The sequence below is a fragment of the Thamnophis sirtalis genome, unplaced genomic scaffold (genome assembly GCF_051295495.1).
Source record: "Thamnophis sirtalis isolate CommonGarterSnake01/CBP01778 unplaced genomic scaffold, rThaSir2_p1.2 scaffold_5, whole genome shotgun sequence".
NCBI classification, from domain to species: domain Eukaryota; kingdom Metazoa; phylum Chordata; class Lepidosauria; order Squamata; family Natricidae; genus Thamnophis; species Thamnophis sirtalis.
Window position 1 is genome coordinate 139,944,326 of NW_028261385.1, and position 22,632 is coordinate 139,966,957.

At 38.9% G+C, this 22,632-nt stretch overlaps 1 protein-coding gene across 2 annotated transcripts in view; it reads left to right on the forward strand.

The window, feature by feature from the left end:
- The window catches only part of NBAS (NBAS subunit of NRZ tethering complex), a 191,288-nt gene that overhangs the window by 79,609 nt on the left and 89,047 nt on the right, over positions 1–22,632 (forward strand). For both annotated transcript variants that reach the window (XM_087716997.1, XM_087716998.1), the window contains exons 25-31: positions 1,354–1,527; positions 3,445–3,578; positions 4,886–4,948; positions 6,283–6,405; positions 7,220–7,322; positions 16,480–16,700; positions 20,954–21,066. In XM_087716997.1, coding sequence (XP_087573123.1) covers positions 1,354–1,527; positions 3,445–3,578; positions 4,886–4,948; positions 6,283–6,405; positions 7,220–7,322; positions 16,480–16,700; positions 20,954–21,066 — 931 coding nt within the window. The remainder of the gene's footprint in view (positions 1–1,353; positions 1,528–3,444; positions 3,579–4,885; positions 4,949–6,282; positions 6,406–7,219; positions 7,323–16,479; positions 16,701–20,953; positions 21,067–22,632) is intronic.

Genomic DNA, 22,632 nt, shown 5'->3' on the forward strand with positions numbered 1-22,632 from the left:
CTTAGCAAACAGTCTTTCAGAGGAATATTTATCAACACGAACCTTATCTCGTTCGGAAAGCTGCCAGGTAACTAGTTTCCAAACGCAGGGCAAGGCAACACTTGGCACAGAGTCTCTTATAATCACAAACAAAACTTTCCACTCTTGTTTCCTGCAAAAGTCCCCTCCCCATTCGTTCCTCTTTTGTTTCCTATGGGAGGGGCCAATCACCTCCAAGGTGTGGCTCTATTCCCAAGTTGACCCTGATTTCTTAGTTGTTCTTGTCTTCTGGCAGCGCTGCACATGTGTACACTGAGAACAGGTTCCAGCTGCTCCTCTGCCTCACTGTTGTCTAGTTCCCTCTCTACCTCCTACGCAGAATCCTCATCTGAGCTTTCCTCAGTCCCCAGGACTGGCCCATGTTCCTCCCCAACCTCCTCACTGTCTAACTCTGCTGCCGGCTCTTCTGGCCACCGGGGAGCCACAACATCTGTAGCCAATTCCTTCCTGTGGGATTAAAATCCTCTACCAAGATTTGGTAAGGACTATTGCACTTTAGATGAGTTATGAAACCAGTCCCATAATGCAGGGGTCCCCAAATCCCGGTGCATGGACCGGAACTGGTCCACAGTCCGTTGGGAACTGGGGCACACAAGCAGCGGGCGAGCGCACAAAGCTTCATTTGCTTAAGTATGGAATTAGGTTATGTACATAAAACATATCCTCCCTCCCCACCACTACTACCACTGCTGCCGTTATCAGTCCATGGAGCCAAAAAAGGTTGGGAACCTCTGCCAAAAATGCCTCCTGGTGGTCAGCATCAATAAAAATACCATCCAGGATACACCTTTTATATAAACAGATAATTTCCCCCCTTTACTGTGGATGGGAGGTAAGGTGAAAGTCAGGTATTGGTATTGGTATTTATTCGATTTGTAAGCCGCCCTATTCCCCGAAGGGACTCAGGGCGGCTGAACAAAAACAAAGGGAAGGGGAAAAACAAATACAGAAAGTAAGACAAACAGGACAGTGATACAACAATTTAAAAAAGCACAGCAAGCACAGCAAATTCGAGTAGAGGGGGGAATTCAACCCCAGACTTGCCTTAACGGCTGTCCGGAAGGCCTGAAGGGTGGCGAGGGTCCGAATCTCCACGGGGAGCTCGTTCCAAAGGTAAAATTTATGTGGGGACATGACAGAATTTAACATCAGTGGCCCTCTAAAATCTTTTACAGTGTCATTAGAAAAGAAGGCTTAAAGATCAGGAAAAGGAAACACGTTGAGCTACATTTATGTCCTACGTTTACCTTGATTTGATATAGTCCTGCCTCTATGTTTTATCTCTGATTAATGAAACGATATTTCATTTTCCAGTCATCAGAAGACAGCTATGTCAAAAATGCTTACCAGTGGATGGTCCCTTTCCTGCACCGGTGTGAAAATGAGTCACCAGGCATTGCTAACGAGCTACTCAGAGAGTACTTGGTAACATTGGCAAAGGAAGACCTAACATTCCCTTTGAAAATACTTGAACATTCAAAACCATCAGTAAGTTCAATTTTATTGTTTAGGGATAAAGGAAACTATTTAATGAACCAATATGAGAAAAAGGTAGCCAAATATTTGTTAAATGGCTAATGTCTGATAATTAAAAAAAAGAAAGAAAGAAAAAACTCCTGAGATTCGGAATCAGGCATTGCCACTTCTTTAGATGAAGCAGATTTTATCAGTAAAAGTCTCCCTAAAATAAGATTTTCTGAGCAACAGAAAAAAGTCTTCTGAGCATGTGGACGCTTGCCGAGAAGATTTCAAGAGGTCTCAAGCACCTATAATAAACTTCCATCAGTATCAGCTTCTCTTGTAAGTGGAGTGCCATTTCAGACAATTTGTGCAGCCTTAATTTTAAATAGCCTTGTGATTGATCTTAATGAGCACAAGGGAATCCAATGAGAGTGTCAGGGTTGCAACCTTCCATCCGCTAACCTGGTAGAAAATCCAATTGAACTTGGTGGGACTTAGTTCTCAATAGATTACATTGTCAGTCTTAATTATTTTACATCAGGCACTTGTTCTGAGTGAAATTGCCGAATTGTGAAATACAGAGACTGGAAAAATAAAAGAGATTAATGGGATCTTTATAGAAACTTTCTTCTTGATACAATGTTTTATAATTCTCCGTTTTGAGTGGCTTCTTGTTATGATATATATATAGTATTAACATGTACTATAGTTTTAGTTTCCCTCCACTACTGCTATTCTATAACTGTATATTGCCCGCAAACTATATATATATATATGTGTGTGTGTGTGTGTGTGTGTGTGTGTGTGTGTGTGTGTGTTTTATTTGTGCTAGCTTAGCTTCTTCCCATAATTGGGGCTTACCAGGGGTTGTGACACTAAATATATATTTAGTGACACTATATATATTCATTCATTCATTCATTCATTCATTCATTCATTCATTCATTCATTCATTCATTCATTCATTCATTCATTCATTTGAGTCACAACCCCTGGTAAGCCCCAATTATGGGAGGAAGCTAACTGCTTCCATCATCTGTCAATCGGCTCGTCACAAGAGTCCATCACGACAGAAACCCAATATTTTTTACTGTTGCCTTTGTTATATTTGTGTTTTTTATTTGTGCTGATATTATTTATCAGCACAAATAAAACACACACACACACACACACACACACACACACACACACATATATATATATATATATATATATATATATATATATATATATATATATAGAGAGAGAGAGAGAGAGAGAGAGAGAGAGAGAGAGAGATGATAGATAGATAGATAGATAGATAGATAGATAGATAGATAGATAGATGATAGATAGATAGATGATAGATAGATAGATAGATAGATAGATAGATGATAGATAGATAGATGATAGATAGATAGATAGATAGATAGATAGATAGATAGATAGATAGATAGATAGATAGATAGATAGATAGATAGATAGATAGATGATAGATAGATAGTTTGCGGGCAATATAAAGTTATAGAATAGCAGTAGTGGAGGGAAACTAAAACTATAGTACATGTTAATACTATTTAAGTAAGAAAGTAACACATAAGTTGTGCAGTTAAGAAACACAGTTAAGTTAAAAGCTTTATAATTAGAAATACTTTCTTTTTATAAATTGCCTGATGAAAACACAATTTAGAAGGCTTTCAAAACGAAATAAATTTAATATACTCTCCTGATTCTTGTGTTGATTATTGAGCTTCCATTATAGGAAGTATGATTTTCTAAAATCCTAAATTGAAATCTAGAACTTTTCTTAATAAAGATCTTACTAAGTTGACTACACAACTGTAATGGCACTGCGCAGAGTATTGTGCAGATTATTAAGAGTGCAGAGATAACTAGAGCCATTAACAGCAAACTGACAAACATTCTGGGACATAGCAATGGACATTGCTTTTCTTTTTCTCTTAGGGTCAGCAAAAAATAATTTCAGATCAACTTTTGTTGATGACGATTGCTTTAGAATGTATCTACAGCTGCACACGTGATGACCAGCTCTCACTGTGCTATGACATCTTAGAATGTCTCCCCGAAAGAGGTCTGGGGTGAGTATTGTCATCATTCAAATTTTGAATATTGTGGGATGAATTTTTTTAAAATACTTTCTCTGCCATTAATACCTATGAGATATCTACAGTTATTTATTGATGAGTTCCCTCCCCTCTCGACTTGTATGGTTGCGTGACTCTTGCTTATTTTAATTATCTGTATTTTGTTTTATATTCCCCTTTTCCCCTTTTGAATTGTTCGCCGCCCTGAGTCCTTGAGTCCTTCCCGGAGAAGGGCGGCATACAAATAATAAAATTACCAATTCAATTCAATTTATGTAAATTTCATTTCCTAAAGCATGATGTGACAGTTATTTTTTAATAATCATCTGACAATGCTTTATTTTAATGCCACCTCTTTGTCTATAAAGCTTTAGATTAGCAGGTGACAAATTGCTTGTTTTAATTCTATCTGTAAAAGACCAGATGAGAACTTGCTTTGTAGAAAGATTGAGAAATAAAATATTTAAAATTCAGGTTGGATTTGCTAAACTCGGTTTAAATGCATATTGCCTGGAATATCCAGGGGTTCCAGGGTGTAGTGCAGTGGTGGGTTCCGGATCCTGTTCCAACCGTACCGGTTGGAATGGACCCAGTGGCGTCCACATGGATGCGCGCAGCATGCATGCACACACACACACACAGCAAGCACATGCGTCTTAGCGCCTCCGCGACGCTCCAGCTGCTCAGCAGAGCATCCCACAGGCACTGTACACGCTGTGCGTGGAAGCGCAGAAGACTTAAAAGACTGGTAAGGAGCTCGGGCGGGAGGGTGGGCCCTCTGGAGCACTGTACCGGAACGGTATCCGGTGCTCCGGGCTCCATACTGCCTGCAACCCACTGGAGTAGTGGAATAGTAATGCTACATGTGCAATCCCCCTTTTGAGAGAAGGCTGTACAGAAACTTTATTTCAATGGCAAAGTAAGTACTTTTTAGATCAAAATCTTAGTTTATTCACCAGCAAGGATGAGAAAGATCCCACATTCAATTCTAAGTAGATTTGTTGACAGCCACTCTTAAATGGATTGATGGCCTAACTCTGTTTAAGGCAACAATTCAAACATTCAGAGAATTTGTCTCTGGGGACTGTTATATAGGTCGTGCAATTTGATGTTGGAAAGAAGTACTTCCAGTGCCATGGGGGAAAAAGAATTCCATCAGCAGTGAATTTAATAAATAAATTAACTATGATTATTTTAGTCCCAGACAATCTGAATGATGCTGGTTCTGGGTTTTTAGTTCTATTTCTTCATTGTGAGTTTTTTTTATTGCGATATATTCAAATTTCCTATATCTTTTCCAGCCTTGAAACTGACATTGCCCATAATCTTCACAATAAAGTTGATGAACTGGAACAAATTCTTAGGTAAGAAGTTCCTTTATTATCCTATATCTCTTGCTGCTTTAACTTTCTTAGCTCAGTGTTTTATTGGATCATTCTGAATTCCAGATATTGAGGATTAAAATGGTCCATAGGGCAAATATTACTGTAATCGTCACTGAAATTACTCTTTGAGCCATGTTTTTTCTATAAATAAATGAAAATATAGTATTGTTACGTAGACAAATGTGATGTGGCTACATGAGAGAAAACAAAGTGCTTGGGAGGAAGAATGTGTACAATTGAGTAATTTCTCGGTGTTGATCAGAACAAAAACATTTCCAAGTTTTAGATTCATTAGGAGCCTACGACAGACCATGTCAGCCATTTTGAAGAGCCGAGGTGGCGCAGTGGTTAGAGTGCAGCACTGCAGGCCACTTCAGCTGACTGTTATCTGCAGTTCAGCGGTTCTAATCTCACTGGCTCAAGGTTGACTCAGCCTTCCATCCTTCCGAGGTGGGTGAAATGAGGACCCAGACTGTGGGGGCGATATGCTGACTCTGTAAACCGCTTAGAGAGGGCTGAAAGCCCTATGAAGCAGTATATAAGTCTAACTGCTATTGCTATTACTATTGCTATTTATTATTCTATCTAAAAGTTACAGTGGTTGACAGTTTTAATCTGCACAGAAAGTATTCTGTTCAAGACAAGGGAATTGTACAGAACCCTCCCTTCTTCATATCAGAATGCCAGATCTAATGTATGTTGTGCTTCTTCCATAATACCAAGAACACATTTGTACAAACCATTGACTTCCATATATATATATTCAATCTAAGTTATTCTTGATTGGCCAGCCTTAGCAGAGAGGTTATTATCAACTTGAAAAACTATTCTCCAGATTGCCTTAGCTGGTTAACTAAAAAAGGTAGATGATTAGTTAATCAATTTATCATGAGAATTCATCCCCTATCCTTTCCAAATTGAGAGATGGCAAAATAAAAATGTGTGTGAATTGTGGCATCTAGAGGGTAACTTACATTATGCTGTTCTGATGCCATTCGTGCTTAGGGAATCCCAATGATTTACAATGCAACAGCCTTTAATAAATCTCCGCAAATACGTTCAGAGAAGGTAAGGTGGTATATGTTGTTTTGTAGCACAGGTCAATTTTCTACCTATTCCATTTAATTTCTGCCAAGAAAGAAGGGAGGGTGTTCTTATGTGTTCTTATGTGTCACAACCATACAAATAAACAAAACATTGAATGTATTTTTTTCTTTTAAGAGAAAGTTTTCCTCTTTTGTTTGGGCCTCTTACTGATACGATTGGGAAGATCTTTGTGGTTCAGTTGATGATATTTTTGACAATTATTGCAGCGTATCGGAACTTTTGGAAAAGCACGGACTCCAGAAACCTATATCCTTTGTAAAAGACACAAAGAACAGTCCAGAAGAAGCACGGAAACTGATGATAAGATTGACTCGGCACACAGCCAAAAAGTGAGTACAGTGTAACGTAAGGCAACCGTTCTTAGTGAATAGTGAATCTGTATAAGTTTATTGTTTCCACTTGTTAAGTTTGAAACAAATATTTTTCAGCATTTGGAATAAGAAATGTTTAATTATTAATATTAGTGTATTAAGAAAATTGGTAATAAACCTCACTCTAACAGATTTTGTTAGACTTGCTGGTTATACTATCATTCTCCTCCTCCTTGCAATACACATACAAAAGCAGTGGTAGTCAACCTGGTCCCTACCGCCCACTTGTGGGCGTTCCAGCTTTCATGGTGGGCGGTAAGGGTTTTGTCTGATATTGAAGCACTTTCCTTTTTTTAGCAATAGCAGTTAGACTTATATACCGCTTCATAGGGCTTTCAGCCCTCTCTAAGTGGTTTACAGAGTCAGCATATCGCCCGCAACAACAATCCTCATTTTACCCACCTCGGAAGGATGGAAGGCTGAGTCAACCCTGAGCCGGTGAGATTTGAACAGCCGAACTGCAGAACTGCAGTCAGCTGAAGTAGCCTGCAGTGCTGCATTTAACCACTGCGCCACCTCGGCTCTTAATTTAATTTTTTAAAGTAATTGACTTCCCTACTTTATAAATCACCATTACTGTGGAACCGGTGGGCGGTTAGAAAATTTTACTACTAACAAGAGATACAAAAGTGGGCGGTAGGTATAAAAAGGTTGACTACCCCTGTACTAAAGAGACAAGAGATTGTATCGTAATGTCATAGTCCCCCCCTTAGTTTTGCAATTTAATTATAATGTGCTTTATAAATAGTGGCATTTTTATATCTTTTAAAAGGCAGCCTTCTGTTAATGAAAAGCACTGGATGGGATTATTGCAAGATATGCTGGCTATGCAGAAAAATGTTTATACTTGTTTAGGAACGGATACATGCTATGAGGTAATTTTTTTCTGTCTTTTTTTTCGTATGCAGTAAAAGATACTTTACAACTTTATACTTCTTTGTTCTTACTGTGTTACATGCTTCTAAATCCGAACAATGGAAGGAGAATCTTAGCCTAGAGTTGTCTCAGTATTTATTTTATCCATTTAAATCATACCGGTATTAAGTTTTCTTAACAATTTTAGCAATAAGGAAAAAATTGTAAAGCTAGAACTTATGATATAAGTAATTTGGATTTTAAAAGGAACATCTTTCATGATTGGCCTCCTTTTAAGCAGAGGTTTGAGTCAATTTGCTACTGGAATCTCCTAGGAATGAAATTCCTAACTGAATATTATTTAGTTTATTTTCAGAAAACTGTAACCAGATAAGAGGCTATGGTTATAATGGTTGTAAAGAGTGGAACCTACATTTTAAGGATATTAAAATAAACATAGATAAACCTACTGGCTCTTTCTCTGTAAACACATACAAGACATTCTTTCTCTTGAAGCAAATTGAAGAGGAATAATTTTTTAGTAGATGATGCTAAATAGATAAAAGGATGCTGTCCTTATTTGGGATAATATGCTTTACTCTTCTTGATAAAAAAATATGTTTCTCAGACTTCTAAGAAAAGCCAATATTTTAGTTTATCCAAAGCCAGTTAAGAGGATAAAAACAGCTTTAGCAAAGATTCTCCAAGGCATTAAAATGCTTTTTCTGACTGCTTTAAAATCCCCCCAAAAAATAGGGAATAGACGATGGCTTTAGACCTGAAAAGCACATTTCAAATGCCAACTTTGAAGTTTGTTGCTACTGGTAGACTGGGCTATCAGTGTCCTGTAGCAATATTGGAAGCTTATGCCTGCATTCCAATAAAACCTAAATAAATAAATAACACAAAACCTCTTATAATTCTGCATTATTACAAATGCTTCCCAGTAGAGACCGCTCATATGCCCAGTTACCTGTAATCTAGTATTGTATCTGAGATATAGAAGTCGCATTTTAGCCTATTTGGACTAAATAAAGTTGAGGAGCTGTAATGGGAGTCTCTTAACTATTTTACATCAGTAATTGCACTTGGATTAGCTACTACAGTATGTTGCCTGTTTGCTGCCATGGTTGGAAAGAGTACAGAACATTCATTTTCCAGGAAGCTACTGTAGTGAGATTCGTACCTGCCATTTATTTTAGTTAGCTTTCTTAAAATATTTTCATTCTTTTTTTAAAATTTTTATTTTTATTTTATCAATTTCATATATACATTCACAATTATATGATCTCATAACTGTTATTAATAATATGTATTTATAACAGTTTTTCCCTACTGTTAACAATATACTTGAAGATTGCTTTTTTAACATCTCATAGATCCATCTTATCTTACAACGGTCCTACTTCTTCTTCCCTCCCTCCCTCTTTCCTTCCCTCGTTTCTTCTCTCCTACTCCCCTTCCTTCCCTCCCTCCTTCCCCTTCCCTCCTTCTCTCCTTCCCTCCTTCCTTCCCTCCTTCCTTCCTTCCCTCCTTTCTTTTCTCCTTCTCTCCTTCCTTTCCCCCTTCCTTTCCTCCTTCCTTCCCCCCTTCCCCCTGAGAACCCGGATTGTTGTTGGGGGCAATATGCTGACTCTGTAAACCGCTTAGAGAGGGCTGAAATCCCTATGAAGCGGTATATAAGTCTAACTGCTATTGCTATTGCTATTGCTTCCTTCTCTCCTACATTCCCTCCTTCCTTCCCTCCTTCTCTCCTTCTCTTCTTCCTTCCCTCCTTCCTTCCCTCCTTTCTTCTCTCCTTCTCTCCTTCTCTCCTTCCTTCCCTCCTTGCTTCCCTCCTTCCCTCCTTCCTACCCCCCTTTCTTCTCTTTCTTCTCTCCTTCCTTCCTTCCTCCTCTCCTTTCCCTTCTCTCCTTCTCCCTTCCTCCCCTTTACCCTTCCCCTCTTCTATATTTTCATTCTATTGTCAAAGGAGGAGAACAGCTTTACAAAACAACTGTTTACAGTGTTCTTATTTCCTAAAAAAAAATTACTGGCTTATGGGCCTTTGAGGAATTGAAAGTTATACAAGAGGCTGGTACAATTCTTTGCAATATTTCAGTTTCCTAATTAAAATTAAAATACCTTAAATTGGGGATTACAGGTAGTCCTTGATTTGTACCATTGAGCTCAACATTTCTGTTGCTAAGCAAGGAACCTGTTAAGTGGCTCAGGTGCCATTTTTCAATCTTTTGGCCACAGTTGTTAAGCCAATTAGTGCAATTGTTATGTAAGCCACATTCCCCTTTAATGAATCTGGCTTCCCCCATTGACTTTGCTTGAAAGAATCTGGCAAGTGTGTGAGAAGTAGTCATAAGTCACTTATTTTTATGGTCACTAAATCAGTGTTTGTAAATTGAGAATTATCTATATTGTGACAATTGGGGAAATATTTGTTGGCACTTGTAAGGCTACAACATGTGATATCCTGGTGAATTTATAAAGAACCAGCTGATAACCCAGCATTGCCCGGGTATTTATTCATCCTAATCCATACATCTGTCCTCAAAAATAATCCCGGACCAAATGTAATTTCTAATGTTGGATTATGTACTGTGAAGCCGTTATCATGGCAACTCCACTGCACTGTACAGTAGAAGCCATTTTACGGCAGTATGGTAGAAACCAAGAGGCTGTATCTTAACAGAACACACACTCCGAGAGGCGTTAGGGGTGTCCTACCCCCATAGCATTTGTTTCCAGAGAATAAGTCAAGTTTGGTTGAAATTGCTCAAGGCGTTCTAGAGTTATGCTGAAACACACACAGACAGACAGACAGACAGACAGACAGACAGACAGACAGACAGACAGAGAAATAGAAATATATAGATATAGATATAGATATAGATATAGATATAGATATAGATATAGATATAGATATATAGATATATAGATATATAGATATATAGATAGATTTATAGATTTATAGATTTATAGATTTATAGATTTATAGATTTATAGATTTATAGATTTATAGATATATAGATATATAGATATATATAGATATATATAGATATATAGATAGAGATTGATAGATAGGTAGGTAGGTAGGTAGGTAGGTAGGTAGGTAGGTAGGTAGGTAGGTAGGTAGGTAGATAGATAGATAGATAGATAGATAGATAGATAGATAGATAGATAGATAGATAGATAGATAGATAGAGAAATAGATATAGATATAGATATATAGATATATAGATAAAGATAGATAGATAGATGATAGATAGATAGATAGATAGATAGATAGATAGATAGATAGATGATAGATAGACAGAGAGATAGATTGATAGATAGATAGATAGATGATAGATAGATAGATAGATAGATAGATAGATAGATAGATAGATAGATAGATAGATAGATAGATAGATAGATATGCTTCCTTGTTTTCTGGGGTTTGGTTTTGATATTGGGAATTATAAAAGCTAAACTTTCTGTCTTAAGTAGAATTATGTACTTTTTCTTATCATTTTTACTACTGTGGGGGAAAAAAATCGGTTTTGTCTGTGAGAAAGAGATTATGCTCTATGTTAAAAAGCTTTCAGATATAGGTTTAGACATGATTATGAATACGTGAAATGAATATGAATACAAGAGAATATTAGGACAGGGACGGTAGGCACGTTGGTGTGCTTATGCATGCCCCTTAAAGACCTCTTAGGAATGGGATGAGGTCAACAGTAGACAATTGGGAATATATTATTTCACGGAGTCTTCTGCTTCCCATCCCTCAGTTTTTCAATCAACTTCTCCACATTCTGGTAAAACTTTGAAGCTGTCTATCTTTTTAATTATTTTTTAAAAATTCTTTGGCTACCTTAGTCTATTTGGGAAAATGTTGTTTAAGGAACACTTTAGTATGGGATAACCAGTTCTGACTTTAAGAAATGCTTGTTTTTTATAAAGCTCTGCATTTTTATATCAAGGCTGCACTCTTATAAACCATTGTGGAATTAGCAAAGAGATGAAAACTTGCAATTTCTTAACTTACAGAAAGCCTGAAATGAAATTTCTACTAAACAAAAGGAAGATAAATAGCTTTTTGCATCAGTGTTATGTATGTTAAATGGTTTACTGAGCAGAAGGTTCATTTTTAATAATGCCACTCAGAGTGTATATAAAACCTTGATAGATGCTTTCCTGTTTGCATTTAAAGTGAAATGCAAAATACAGTTTGTACAGAAAATTGTGTTGTATATTCAAGAGGAAATTATAATGAACTGAATTAAAGCAGAATGCAGGGTTTTTAAATAGTTTGCCAGCACGCTTTCTTGTTTATTATATTGTACAGTACTTGCATTAACTTTTGTATAACTTATATTTAAGAAATTAACAACATCTACATTTTCATATTATATACAGTCTTCTTTAGATTATAGGCTATATTGAGTGATATTGTTAATCTCTATGGCTCTTGAAAAAGGTTAAACTTGTATAAAAAATTACAACAGTGAAATAAAATCTGGAATTTCAATCAAAAATTAGATTTTGTGAGCATGCACACACATACATCTACATACATACATCTAAATGTATCAAGAAAAACAATGCTACATTTGTGTCTCTTATTCCAAGATAAAGCCTAGACATTCTCCACGATTGGTAGAGACAAATAGGGTTAACTCCGTCCAGTGACCAATAGGACTGAGTCTAAAGTTCATAAAACCATCCTCCGTGCAGCCCCTCCCCAGCTTTAGACTCAGTCAGTTTTGGACTGGACGTGTAGTTGAACTTCTCTCTGTCTTTTTTGCTATTTAGTACTAATTGGACATTGCCAAAATTAATCTTTTGCCGTCTGCCATCCTTAAGATCTTACAGGCAGAGGGGAATGCTCAGAATTAACGAGGGGCTTTGCCCCATGCCGCGGAGCCACCCGCGCGGCTTTAGAAGCCTTTTCAAAGCATTGGAGGCTTCTTTTTTTTCTTCACAGCAATCGTCAGAGGCTCCATTTAAGCAGCGGAGCGGCTCCGACATTTCGAATCGCTTTCAAGCGTCTTGTGAGTGCCCCGGTGACAAACCCAAGGGTGGAAACCCTGCTGCCTCTGTCTAAACTGCAGCACAGTCGTTGCGAAGCCCTCAGGAGGATCGGTCGTAGTTTCGTTGCAGGGACAGCAGCGGACGCCATTTTGAGGCAAGAGAAAAAAAGTGAGGCAGTGTAAGGGCTCCTCTCCTAACTTAAGAAATTGAAGACTCTTGAAACAGAGTATTTCAAAAGGAACCTTTAATTAAGAAGGATGGAAAACTTTAAAGTCAAAACAACATCTGAATCCCCTTAAGCCAGTGGTAGTCAACCTGGTCCCTACCGCCCACTTGTGGGCGTTCCAACTTCCATGGTGGGCAGAGTCCCTCTGGGAATAGGGCGGCATAGAAATGCAGTAAATCAAATCAATAGGGGTTTTGTCTGATACTGAAGCACTTTCCTTTTTTTTTTATTTAATTGACTTCCCTACTTTATAAATCACCATTACTGTGGAACCGGTGGACGGTTAGAAAATTTTACTACTAACAAGAGATACAAAAGTGGGCAGTAGGTATCAAAAGGTTGACTACCTCTGCCTTAGGCAATGCAAGTAGAATTAAAGCAGTAGAGGCCCCTCCCATTTGTTAAAATGCAAATTCTAACCAATACACAATTGTGAAGATGTTTCCTTTATCAACTGCCCTGAAAGCAGAATAAACATACATTCCCATGGCTATCTTCTGTTAGACATTAAAGTAAAATGTTCCACGTGGCCATCATAAACATCCCTCCAAGAGGTGACGGGATCTCAGGAATTTCCACGCCAGGAACCCCGTTGTAAAATCTCAGTTGTCATAGGCACTGTCAATAAATTGACTCCAAGCCCCCCCCCCTCCTCCCAATTGAATGGTAGTATCAATTTAGGGATCTGACAGGCAGTTTATTTTGGCGCGAAGAACAGCAGGTGCCATTTTAGAAGCAATGGTTGGTAAGGGGGCCCTTTGACCAGCACTAACCTTGAAGGTTGGTGTTCTACTTTCACCTTACTAAGGCTTCCAACGCAGGAGATGGGGAAGTAGGCCTCTCCTCCAGATAGCCCGGTAGCTGGCCCTTCATCAGCCAAGCCTTCCAGGAAAAGGCTGATAGCCACTGGATCAACTGAGGAGATCCCTGCAAAGGCTTCTAAGATAGCAAAGAAAGGGGGAAAGAGACATTTTAAGTCTTCAGCTCACAAGACTTCTTTCTAGCAAGCACACACAAGGTGGCAGAGAGGGCCCTCATCCATTCCAGGGGATCCTGGTCTCTCCTGGTAGCCCTCCATCCCCCTGTCTGTACCCCCTTCCCTGACTGAATTGTGAGCCGCCCTGAGTCCCCTTCGGGGGAAAGGGCGGCATATAAATGTAATAAATCTAATCTAATCTCCCCCATTGATCTTTCTTCAGATTTGGAGGTTTCTCTTTCTGCTCCAGATTCTCCTTCTCAATTAGGAGATGGTACAGGGTTTTTTGATTCCCCTCATAGTGGGGATGAATCATTAGAGGGTGCAGGCCCCTCTCTTGAGGCAGATCAGGCTTCTTCCTCCCCGGGGGTTTCTGGGGTTTCAGCCGTCTCCAGCTGTTACCCCAGATGTTGCTGCCATTATAGCTTCAGCCATTGAATAGGGTATAGCTGCGGGGCTTCATCACAAGGAATCTTCTAGACACAACTCCAAGTCTAATTCTAAGGGTTCCAAATCTAAAAGTAAAAAGAAGTATTCCTCTGGGAAGGCTCCTTTCAAACGTTCTGTGTCTCGGCCTTCCACATTGGGGGATGAAGAAGAGCAGGCGCCCAGGGATTCAAACCTCTCTGAGAATGAAGATCTGGGCCCCGAACAACTCACATTTGTGGGTTTTTTTAAACCTGCTTCCCTTGGTTCAACCAGCTTCCCTTGGTTCAAAGGTCTCTTCTTCAACTGTGAGGCGCTGGCTTAGAGCCTTCATTTCTAAGGGATACAGGGCAAATGATCTGCGTCCTCCACAAGGCATAACGGCTCACTCCACCCAGAGTGCGACCACATCTTGAGCCTGGGCTACTCAGGCCTCCATGGAGGAAATTTGTAGGGCAGCCACATGGGCATCTCCAGTCCCCTTTATTCGCCATTATAAAATAGACCTTTTTGCTTCTGCAGAAGCTGCCTTTGGAAGGAGGGTTTTACAACAAGTCAATTCATTGGACTCCTCCTCCACGGGGACCGGATCCCTCCCTTAACACGGGCCAAGCTTGGGTATGTCCCTGTCTGACTGCTGTCTCCACCAATCGTGGAGAATGGGCGTTGGTACTTACCTGATGCGCTCATTCTCACTGCAGGTGGAGATAGCAGTCAGCCCCACCCTATTCTGGTCAGGGCCCACCCTTTGATAGGACTAGGGTAGGTCTCTCTTCCTTCTCTTTTTTCCTTTCCATCATCATATCAATTACACATCAATCTATAGTCTACCTTCGTCGAAAGCTGGGGAGGGGCTGCACGGAGGATGGTTTTATAAACTGTAGACTCAGCCCTATTGGTCACTGGATGGAATTAACCCTATCTGACTGCTGTCTCCACCTGCAGTGGGAATGAGCATATCAGGTAACTATCAATGCCCATTTTATAGGGATGCCATGCTGAAATACTTACAAAGTGCATTTTTGTTATCATAGTTCATTAAAAAAAAAACTATGTGGCTTTTTTTTTCTTTTGAAAGTTGCTTCTAGGCTTATCCAAAATGCAAAAACAAATTTCCTTGTTGACCAAAGTTAAATTTATACTACATATGGATTCCTTATGAAAAGGTTTAGTAAAGAGAGAGGGGTGGGTGGGTAGGATATAATCTCCAAATATATTGGACAGTTCCTATAATGGTAGATAGAACTTTGAGAAATAGGAAGAGTCACAATCAAGATAATAGTCAAATAAAATACTTTGGGTGTAGATTTTGTTTGGAGAAATATAATAAAATAGGGGACACCTTTATACAAAATATGTTTTAAAATGAGATTGTTTTTTTAATGTAATATTAATATTTGCACTAAATAATTCTATATAGAATTGAACTGTATGCTGTTGTAACAATAGATAGATGGATGGATGGATGGATGGATGGATGGATGGATGGATGGATGGATGGATGATAGATGATAGATGATAGATAGAGATATTGGATGGATGGATAGATTTAATTTTATATTTTCTTTCTGTTATATATTTATATATGAAAAGAAAATATGTTTTAAAATGAGATTGTTTTTTTAATGTAATATTAATATTTGCACTAAATAATTCTATATAGAATTGAACTGTATGCTGTTGTAACAATAGATGGATGGATGGATGGATGGATGGATGGATGGATGATAGATGATAGAGATATTAGATGGATGGATGGATAGATTTAATTTTATATTTTCTTTCTGTTATATATTTATATATGAAAAGAAAATATGTTTTAAAATGAGATTGTTTTATTAATGTAATATTAATATTTGCACTAAATAATTCTATATAGAATTGAACTGTATGCTGTTGTAACAACGGATGGATGGATGGATGGATGGATGGATGGATGGATGTTAGATGAATGGATGGATAGATTTAATTTTATATTTTCTTTCTGTTATATATTTATATATGAAAAGAAAGATAAAGGACAGGAGGGGCACATTCTTAGTTGCAAAATTCTGTTACTATAATCCTATAATAAAGGTGGTATAATAATAAAGATAGTATTATTTTGTGTGTCCTTGGATTCCAAGTTTGGGGTCTGCCTTGGAGTTCTGACAATAATCATGCTGTCTCTTCCTCAAGCACTGGGTGGTGGTGGTGGGGATTCTATAATGGGAATTAAGTTCTGTATATGTATATTTGGGGTAGGAGTGTTATGGCGCCTTGGTTTTAATCTTCTTATATTTTGTTATTTTTCTCTGTTGCTGCTCTGATCCTGCCAGGGTTATTAATATAAAATGGGCAGTCATATAAATCTTTTAAATAAATAATGCACAATATAAAAAATTAGATTGAGTTTTGTTTTTAAAAGATTTCTTAAAACATAATTATATTGATGTACATGTATCTGAAAGCTGTTCTATGCTGTCTATTTAAATACATTTAAGAGTTTAGCGAGCATAAAAACATTCTGTGATTTTGACTGTGTTTTATTTTGTAGATTTTTACTGAAAGTCTTCTATGTTCAAGCCTGCTGGAGAATATCCATTTAGCTGGGCAAATGATGCATTGCAATGTTTGGTCAATAGATCCGCCTGTTTCTAAAGGAAAAATACAATACAGAATCAGCTATGAGAAAAGCATTGAATTAGTTTTGGCTGCTAGCAGAGAATATTTCAATTCTTCAACCAGTCTGACTGATACTTGCATGGATTTGGCCAGGTGATCATTCTAATTCTCCCATCTCCTCATTCAAAGTTATGGTTAAGAGCCAAGAGCCAAAGTTAAGAGCCAAGGTGGCGCAGTGGTTAAATGCAGCACTGCAGGCTACTGCTAGATCAGCAGGTCAGCGGTTCAAATCTCACCGGCTCAGGGTTGACTCAGCCTTCCATCCTTCCGAGGTGGGTAAAATGAGGACCCAGATTGTTGGGGGCAATATGCTGACTCTCTGTAAACCGCTTAGAGAGGCCTGAAAGGCCTATGAAGCGGTATATAAGTCCACTGCTATATTGCTATTATGGTATTTCTTTGTAAAAAAATCTTTCATACTCTTATTAGTTCTACGCACTTCATGTTTTCTTTGTATTTCTAGGACTACTTGCCATTATAACAATGTTATTAACAGGTGCCAGGAACAAAATTAAACCAGAGAGTGATGACATAAAAATGCCATAATTTTTAACCAATTTTTTTTAAATGCTAACCCAGCAGCTCTTAGGTGATTTCCCTCTTTAGAAGATAGGAGAGGATATCTAACTTTCAAACTTAAATGGTATTTGTATGCCGCCCACTCCCTAGGGACTGGGCGGCTCACAGCAAATAAAAACAACAAATAAAAACATTTAAAACATTTAAAATTACAAAGTTAAAATCAACACAACATCCATTTCATCAAATGGGGCTGGAATACTCAACAGCCCCAGGCCTGCGGGAACAGCCAGGTCTTAGTCGCTTTACGGAAGGCCGGGAGGGTGGTGAGGGTCCGGATCTCAGCAGGAAGCTCGTTCCACAAGGCCGGTGCAGCTACAGAGAAGGCCCTCCCTCGGGCAGCCGCCAACCGGCATTGTCCGGTCGACGGCACCCGGAGGAGAAAACAGTGTGGTCCTTGTCTAACAGGATGGTCTTTTTTCAGCTGTTGCTAAGGGTTGAGGCTGATCTTTGTTGTTTTCTAACACTTCTCCCAATTAGGAATGGAAATTTGTTCCAAAGTCTCAATGACATTACAGAGGTTTCTGGACACATTTCCTAGTATTGAGCTAAAGAGACTAGAAAACTCCCGGATGCAGACTGGATGTGTCAGGCACTGGCCACACCCACCCGATTTTAGCGAAAAGAGAAAAAGTCCCGATATGTCACATTACACTACCATGATGACGTGAGTTTGACACCCTAGGACTAGAATGTATTGACTGAGCTGAAAGGTGAAAGGTTTATATGATTTGAAGAGATCCCAGAACACTGGAAAAATACAGAAATCTAGTGATTTTATTATTTGGGGGCAGGGTTGCCAGATTAATTGAGCCATACACAATAATTTTCATTTATTAGCAATAGCAATAGCAGTTAGACTTATATAGCGCTTCATAGGGCTTTCAGCCCTCTCTAAGCGGTTTACAGAGTCAGCATATCGCCCCCAACAACAATCCGGGTCCTCATTTTACCCACCTCGGAAGGATGGAAGGCTGAGTCAACCCTGAGCCGATGAGATTTGAACAGCCGAACTGCAGAACTGCAGTCAGCCGAAGTAGCCTGCAGTGCTGCACTCTAACCACTGCGCCACCTCGGCTCTCTCTTAGTCGCATAGTATGATAGCTTTATATTTGGTAGTATTTCATAATAATAGACCATCGTGAAAAAAGACTATAATATCTCAATATAAGAATGTGCCTTTCTGGATGCTTAAAAGAGGGAACCTAAAACAGTATAACCACTTCTTAAAAATAATTTAAAAATTATAATTTCCTTGTTACCAGTCATTAAAATTTGAATCCTTTCTTCTCTGTATTTCTTGAGCTACAAGCACTAAGACTACTACAAAAGCATGCATGCATTAGGGCCTTGATGGCGAACCTATGGCACGCATGCTACAGGGCGCGCCAGGTGTTGCCCTGTCAACTCCAGCGTGCATGCACACGCTGACCAGCTGACTTTGCCCTTCTTTTTCAGCTGTTTTTCGCCCTCCGGAGGCTTCTCTGAACCCTCCGGAGGACGAAAAATCACCCAATGTGCAACCCGGAAATTCGAGAACGGTGACTTCCGGTTTGCCCGTAGTGCCATCCCCCCCCAAAGCCTTCAGGGAAGCCTCCTGAAGCCTCTGGTGGGGGAGGCTGTTTTCACCCTCCCCATGCTCCTAGAAAGCTTCTGGAGACTGGGCTGGGTGAAAAAAGTGTGCCAAAAGTGGGGGGAGGGTGCTGGTCGCATGCGCATGCACATGGGGGGGATTGAGTGCATAGCATTATGGGTGTGGGCATGCCTGCGTGCAACACCCCCCCTGCACTCCCCCCACTTTTGGCACGCGATCCAAAAATGGTTAGTCACCACTGCATTAGGACCTATCTCATTTTAACTTTTAGTGCATTTTGAAATGCTTCAAAGAAACCTAGAAATATATATTTATGTTTATTCCTATTGTTAATACTTGTTCCCCTCTCTTTGTTTCTGCAGTTTTTCTTCTTGCTAAATATTTTATATCTCTATCCTTTTGTATTTGTTTAGGATGGTATGATTTTTAAGTGTTATAAAAAAATCACTTTCTTCTTTGTGTCAGAATACAATCCAAATTATTTTTCAGCATTTTGCTGCACAATATTTATTGGTCAACTCCACAATGAATACGAAGATTGTAAAATACTTCCATTTTCTGCGTAGAAAATAAATTTTGCCTCAATTACTTTTACCATTTTATCATCCACGTTAAATATCCGCTTTATATCCCAGGCTTGCAATTCCTAATCTAGTGCTATTATTTAAATGGATTTTCCTCTGGAATAATAGCTTATATTAATTAAGTTCAAAACATAATAAAATATGTTTGTATCCTTTAAAAAATAAACAGTGAAAAAGAGCACATAATTACAGGTACAATAAAAGCATTAGCTTTTCTGCCACTAGAGCACATTTTGCAAAATAAGATTTACATTCATTAATTTTACTATCAGGAACCTACTTGCTTTTTTGATATTATTATTACAATGTTTCAATTTCATCTGGATTTAAGGGAATGCTTCCCTTTTCAACATATACTCTTAAAAATTCTAAACTATGGCCCTTGAGTAAATGAATCATGCTTCCGAAAAAAACTAGTGTTGCCATAATAAAAGGATTGTACAAATAATTTGAAATATGGTTGAGTTTTTCAATGTGCAGAAAATGATACAACAAAGTAAGCAGTTTACATAGGTAGAGATTGTGGGAGCAGAAAAATGATGTAGTTGCTCTGATGAATTGAAAGTCTTCTATGTTCAAGCCTGCTAGAGGATATCCATTTAGCTGGGCAAATGATACATTGCGGTCTATGGTAAATAGATTCCCCCACCCCCGTTTCTAAAGGAAAAATGCAATACAGAATCAGCAGAACACGATACAGCTACTTTGATGAAGTGAAGGGAGCTGCATTTTGCACATTGTTACACATTGCATAGTAGCCTCTTTTTAAGGTTTTGTTCAGTAACAAGGGCATTATTAGTCAGTGGTGGGTTCCGGGCGGTCCGGTCCGGTATGGGTGTACTGGTGGCAGCTGGGAGCAGCAGCCACCGTACCAGAATGGTGTTTCAGTGGGCCCACCCACCCGTGTTCCTTACCTCTTTTTGAGGGAAACGGGTCAATTGTGCGTGTGCGCACAGTGTGTGGCGCCTGCACGACGTCGCCGAGCAGCTGGGGCGTTGCAGGATGGTGGCAAGCGCAGCACGCGTGCCCGAGGTGGACGTCCGGCTCCGTCGCAGCATGCCAGTTGCGACGGGATCCAGAACTCACCACTGAGCTATATTATATAAAAAGATAAAGGTTTCCCCCGTCCAGTCATATCCGACTCTAAGGGGTGGTGCTCATCTCTGTTTCTTAGCCGTGGAGCCAACGGTATCCAAAGATGTTTCCATGATCATGTGACCAGCATGACTGTTTGCCAAGTCACTCGGACCGCTGTTATCGGCCCACTATTTATGTACTTGCATCTGCATGCTTTCGAAGCCCAGCATCTTAACTACTAGGCCACTCCATTCCCACATGCTATATTGCATATGATAACTTATAACTAAGAGATAACAGTTTAACAAGCTGTAGAAAGGTTCATAGACAATGTAGCGCATCAGACTGCATTGTCTCCTACATCCCTTCTCCTTTATTAACTTCAAGATTATCAATATTCTTTTCAATATTCTAGTTATTATTATTATTTTTTTTAAAAATGAGTCAACTTTCTGTTAAATTAATTTTACTTGGAGAAAAATTTAGTCTTAAAATTTCTCTTTTTTTTAAAGATCCTGCTTACAGCTCATTACAGACTGTCCATCTGTTATTCAAGAAGAACTAGATCTCATTCGTTCTCTCAGTTACTTCGATGAATTTGGTGTGAAAATTTTACCATTACAAGGTACAGTTTAGCTCTATTGTTTCTATCTCTCATGTGATTCTTTTTAGCAATTTTTGAATAGCCTTAAGGGTTCATAGTAAGCAGTAAGTACAATCATTGCATTTCAATATTCTTGTATAAATAGATCTGATTGGCTCAGTTATTTGCGAAAAGGATATATTTTTGAAGTCTCATTAAATTTAATGAAAGACTGAGGCATATGCCTTATTTACAACCAATTCCTATTTTTTCCTTTCCTTCCTTACATTTTCCTTTTAGGATATATTACTCAATGTCCCTCTAACCTTTACATTAAAACAGTTAGGTTGTATTATTAAAACGTAATAAAACAAAACAAAGCTAAAGAATATGCACTGTTCTCCATGGCTTATCTTCAGTCTGACCATAGTTTACTGTATGTTGCAATTTGTCATTTAATCCTAATGTTATAATTGCATCTGCTTTTGCAAGATACTTTGGAATCTGAAAACCCACATTGTTTAAAAATCCAAAGTGTTTCTCATATTAATTAGCATAGCTCACAAGAAGGTTACTCACTACCGTAATTTGACCAAATCTAGTTTATAAAAAATATAAATTACTGCTATATCTTCAGTGGTGGGTTTTGGATTACGTTCCAACCGGTACGGTTAGACCGGCCCTGGCATTAACCACATGGATGCACGCAGCGCGCGTACACACGCACGGCACGCACATGCATCGTACTTTCCTGTGACGCTTCTGCGCACCTCCGTGATGCTCCAGCTGCTTGGCGGACTGTCGCCCAGGTGCCATATGTGCCATGCGCGGAAGCGCCAGAGGCTTAAAGGACAGATAAGGAGCTCAGGCAGGTGGGTGGGCCCTCCAGAGCACCGTACCCGTGTGTTCCAGGCAGACTCCCGTACGCCTGTACTGGGGCATACCGCCTGCAACCCACCACTATATATCTTGTTTAAAATATCCATACATTACTTGTAAATTCTTATCCCTACCACAGCCATACCATATCTATAACTGTATCATAACTTTGGTTCTTTAAACCTGTCAATCCTCTATCTTGGAGGATGTTAACAGCTTCATGTAACCATTGGTGTCATCTTCATCATCTCGGCTTATTCATTCTTGTTTCACATACTTGTTTTATGATTCTTTCATTCTTTCTGTATGACCAAAGCAGCTCTATATCTCTTTCATGCTGTTTATTTACTTTTGAATTTAATCCACATTTATCATTACTAAATTATTCTTGCCACTATTGCTTCTTGTTTATGTTTTTCAATAATCAATTCATGCTGAATTCAACTTACCGTATTTTTCAGAGTATAAGATGCACCGGAGTATAAGATGCACCAAGGTTTTGAAGAGGCAATTTTTTTTAAAAAAAGTAGGTAGGTAGATAGAGGGATAGAGAGGGAAAGAAAGAGAGAGAAATACAGTAGGTAGGTAGGGAGCGAGAGAGAATAGGTAGGTAGGTAGGTAGGTAGGTAGGTAGGTAGGTAGGTAGATAAAGGGATAGAGAGAGAGAGAGAGAGAAATAGAAGTACAGTAGATAGGTAGGGAGAGAGAGTAGGTAGGTTGGTAGGTAGA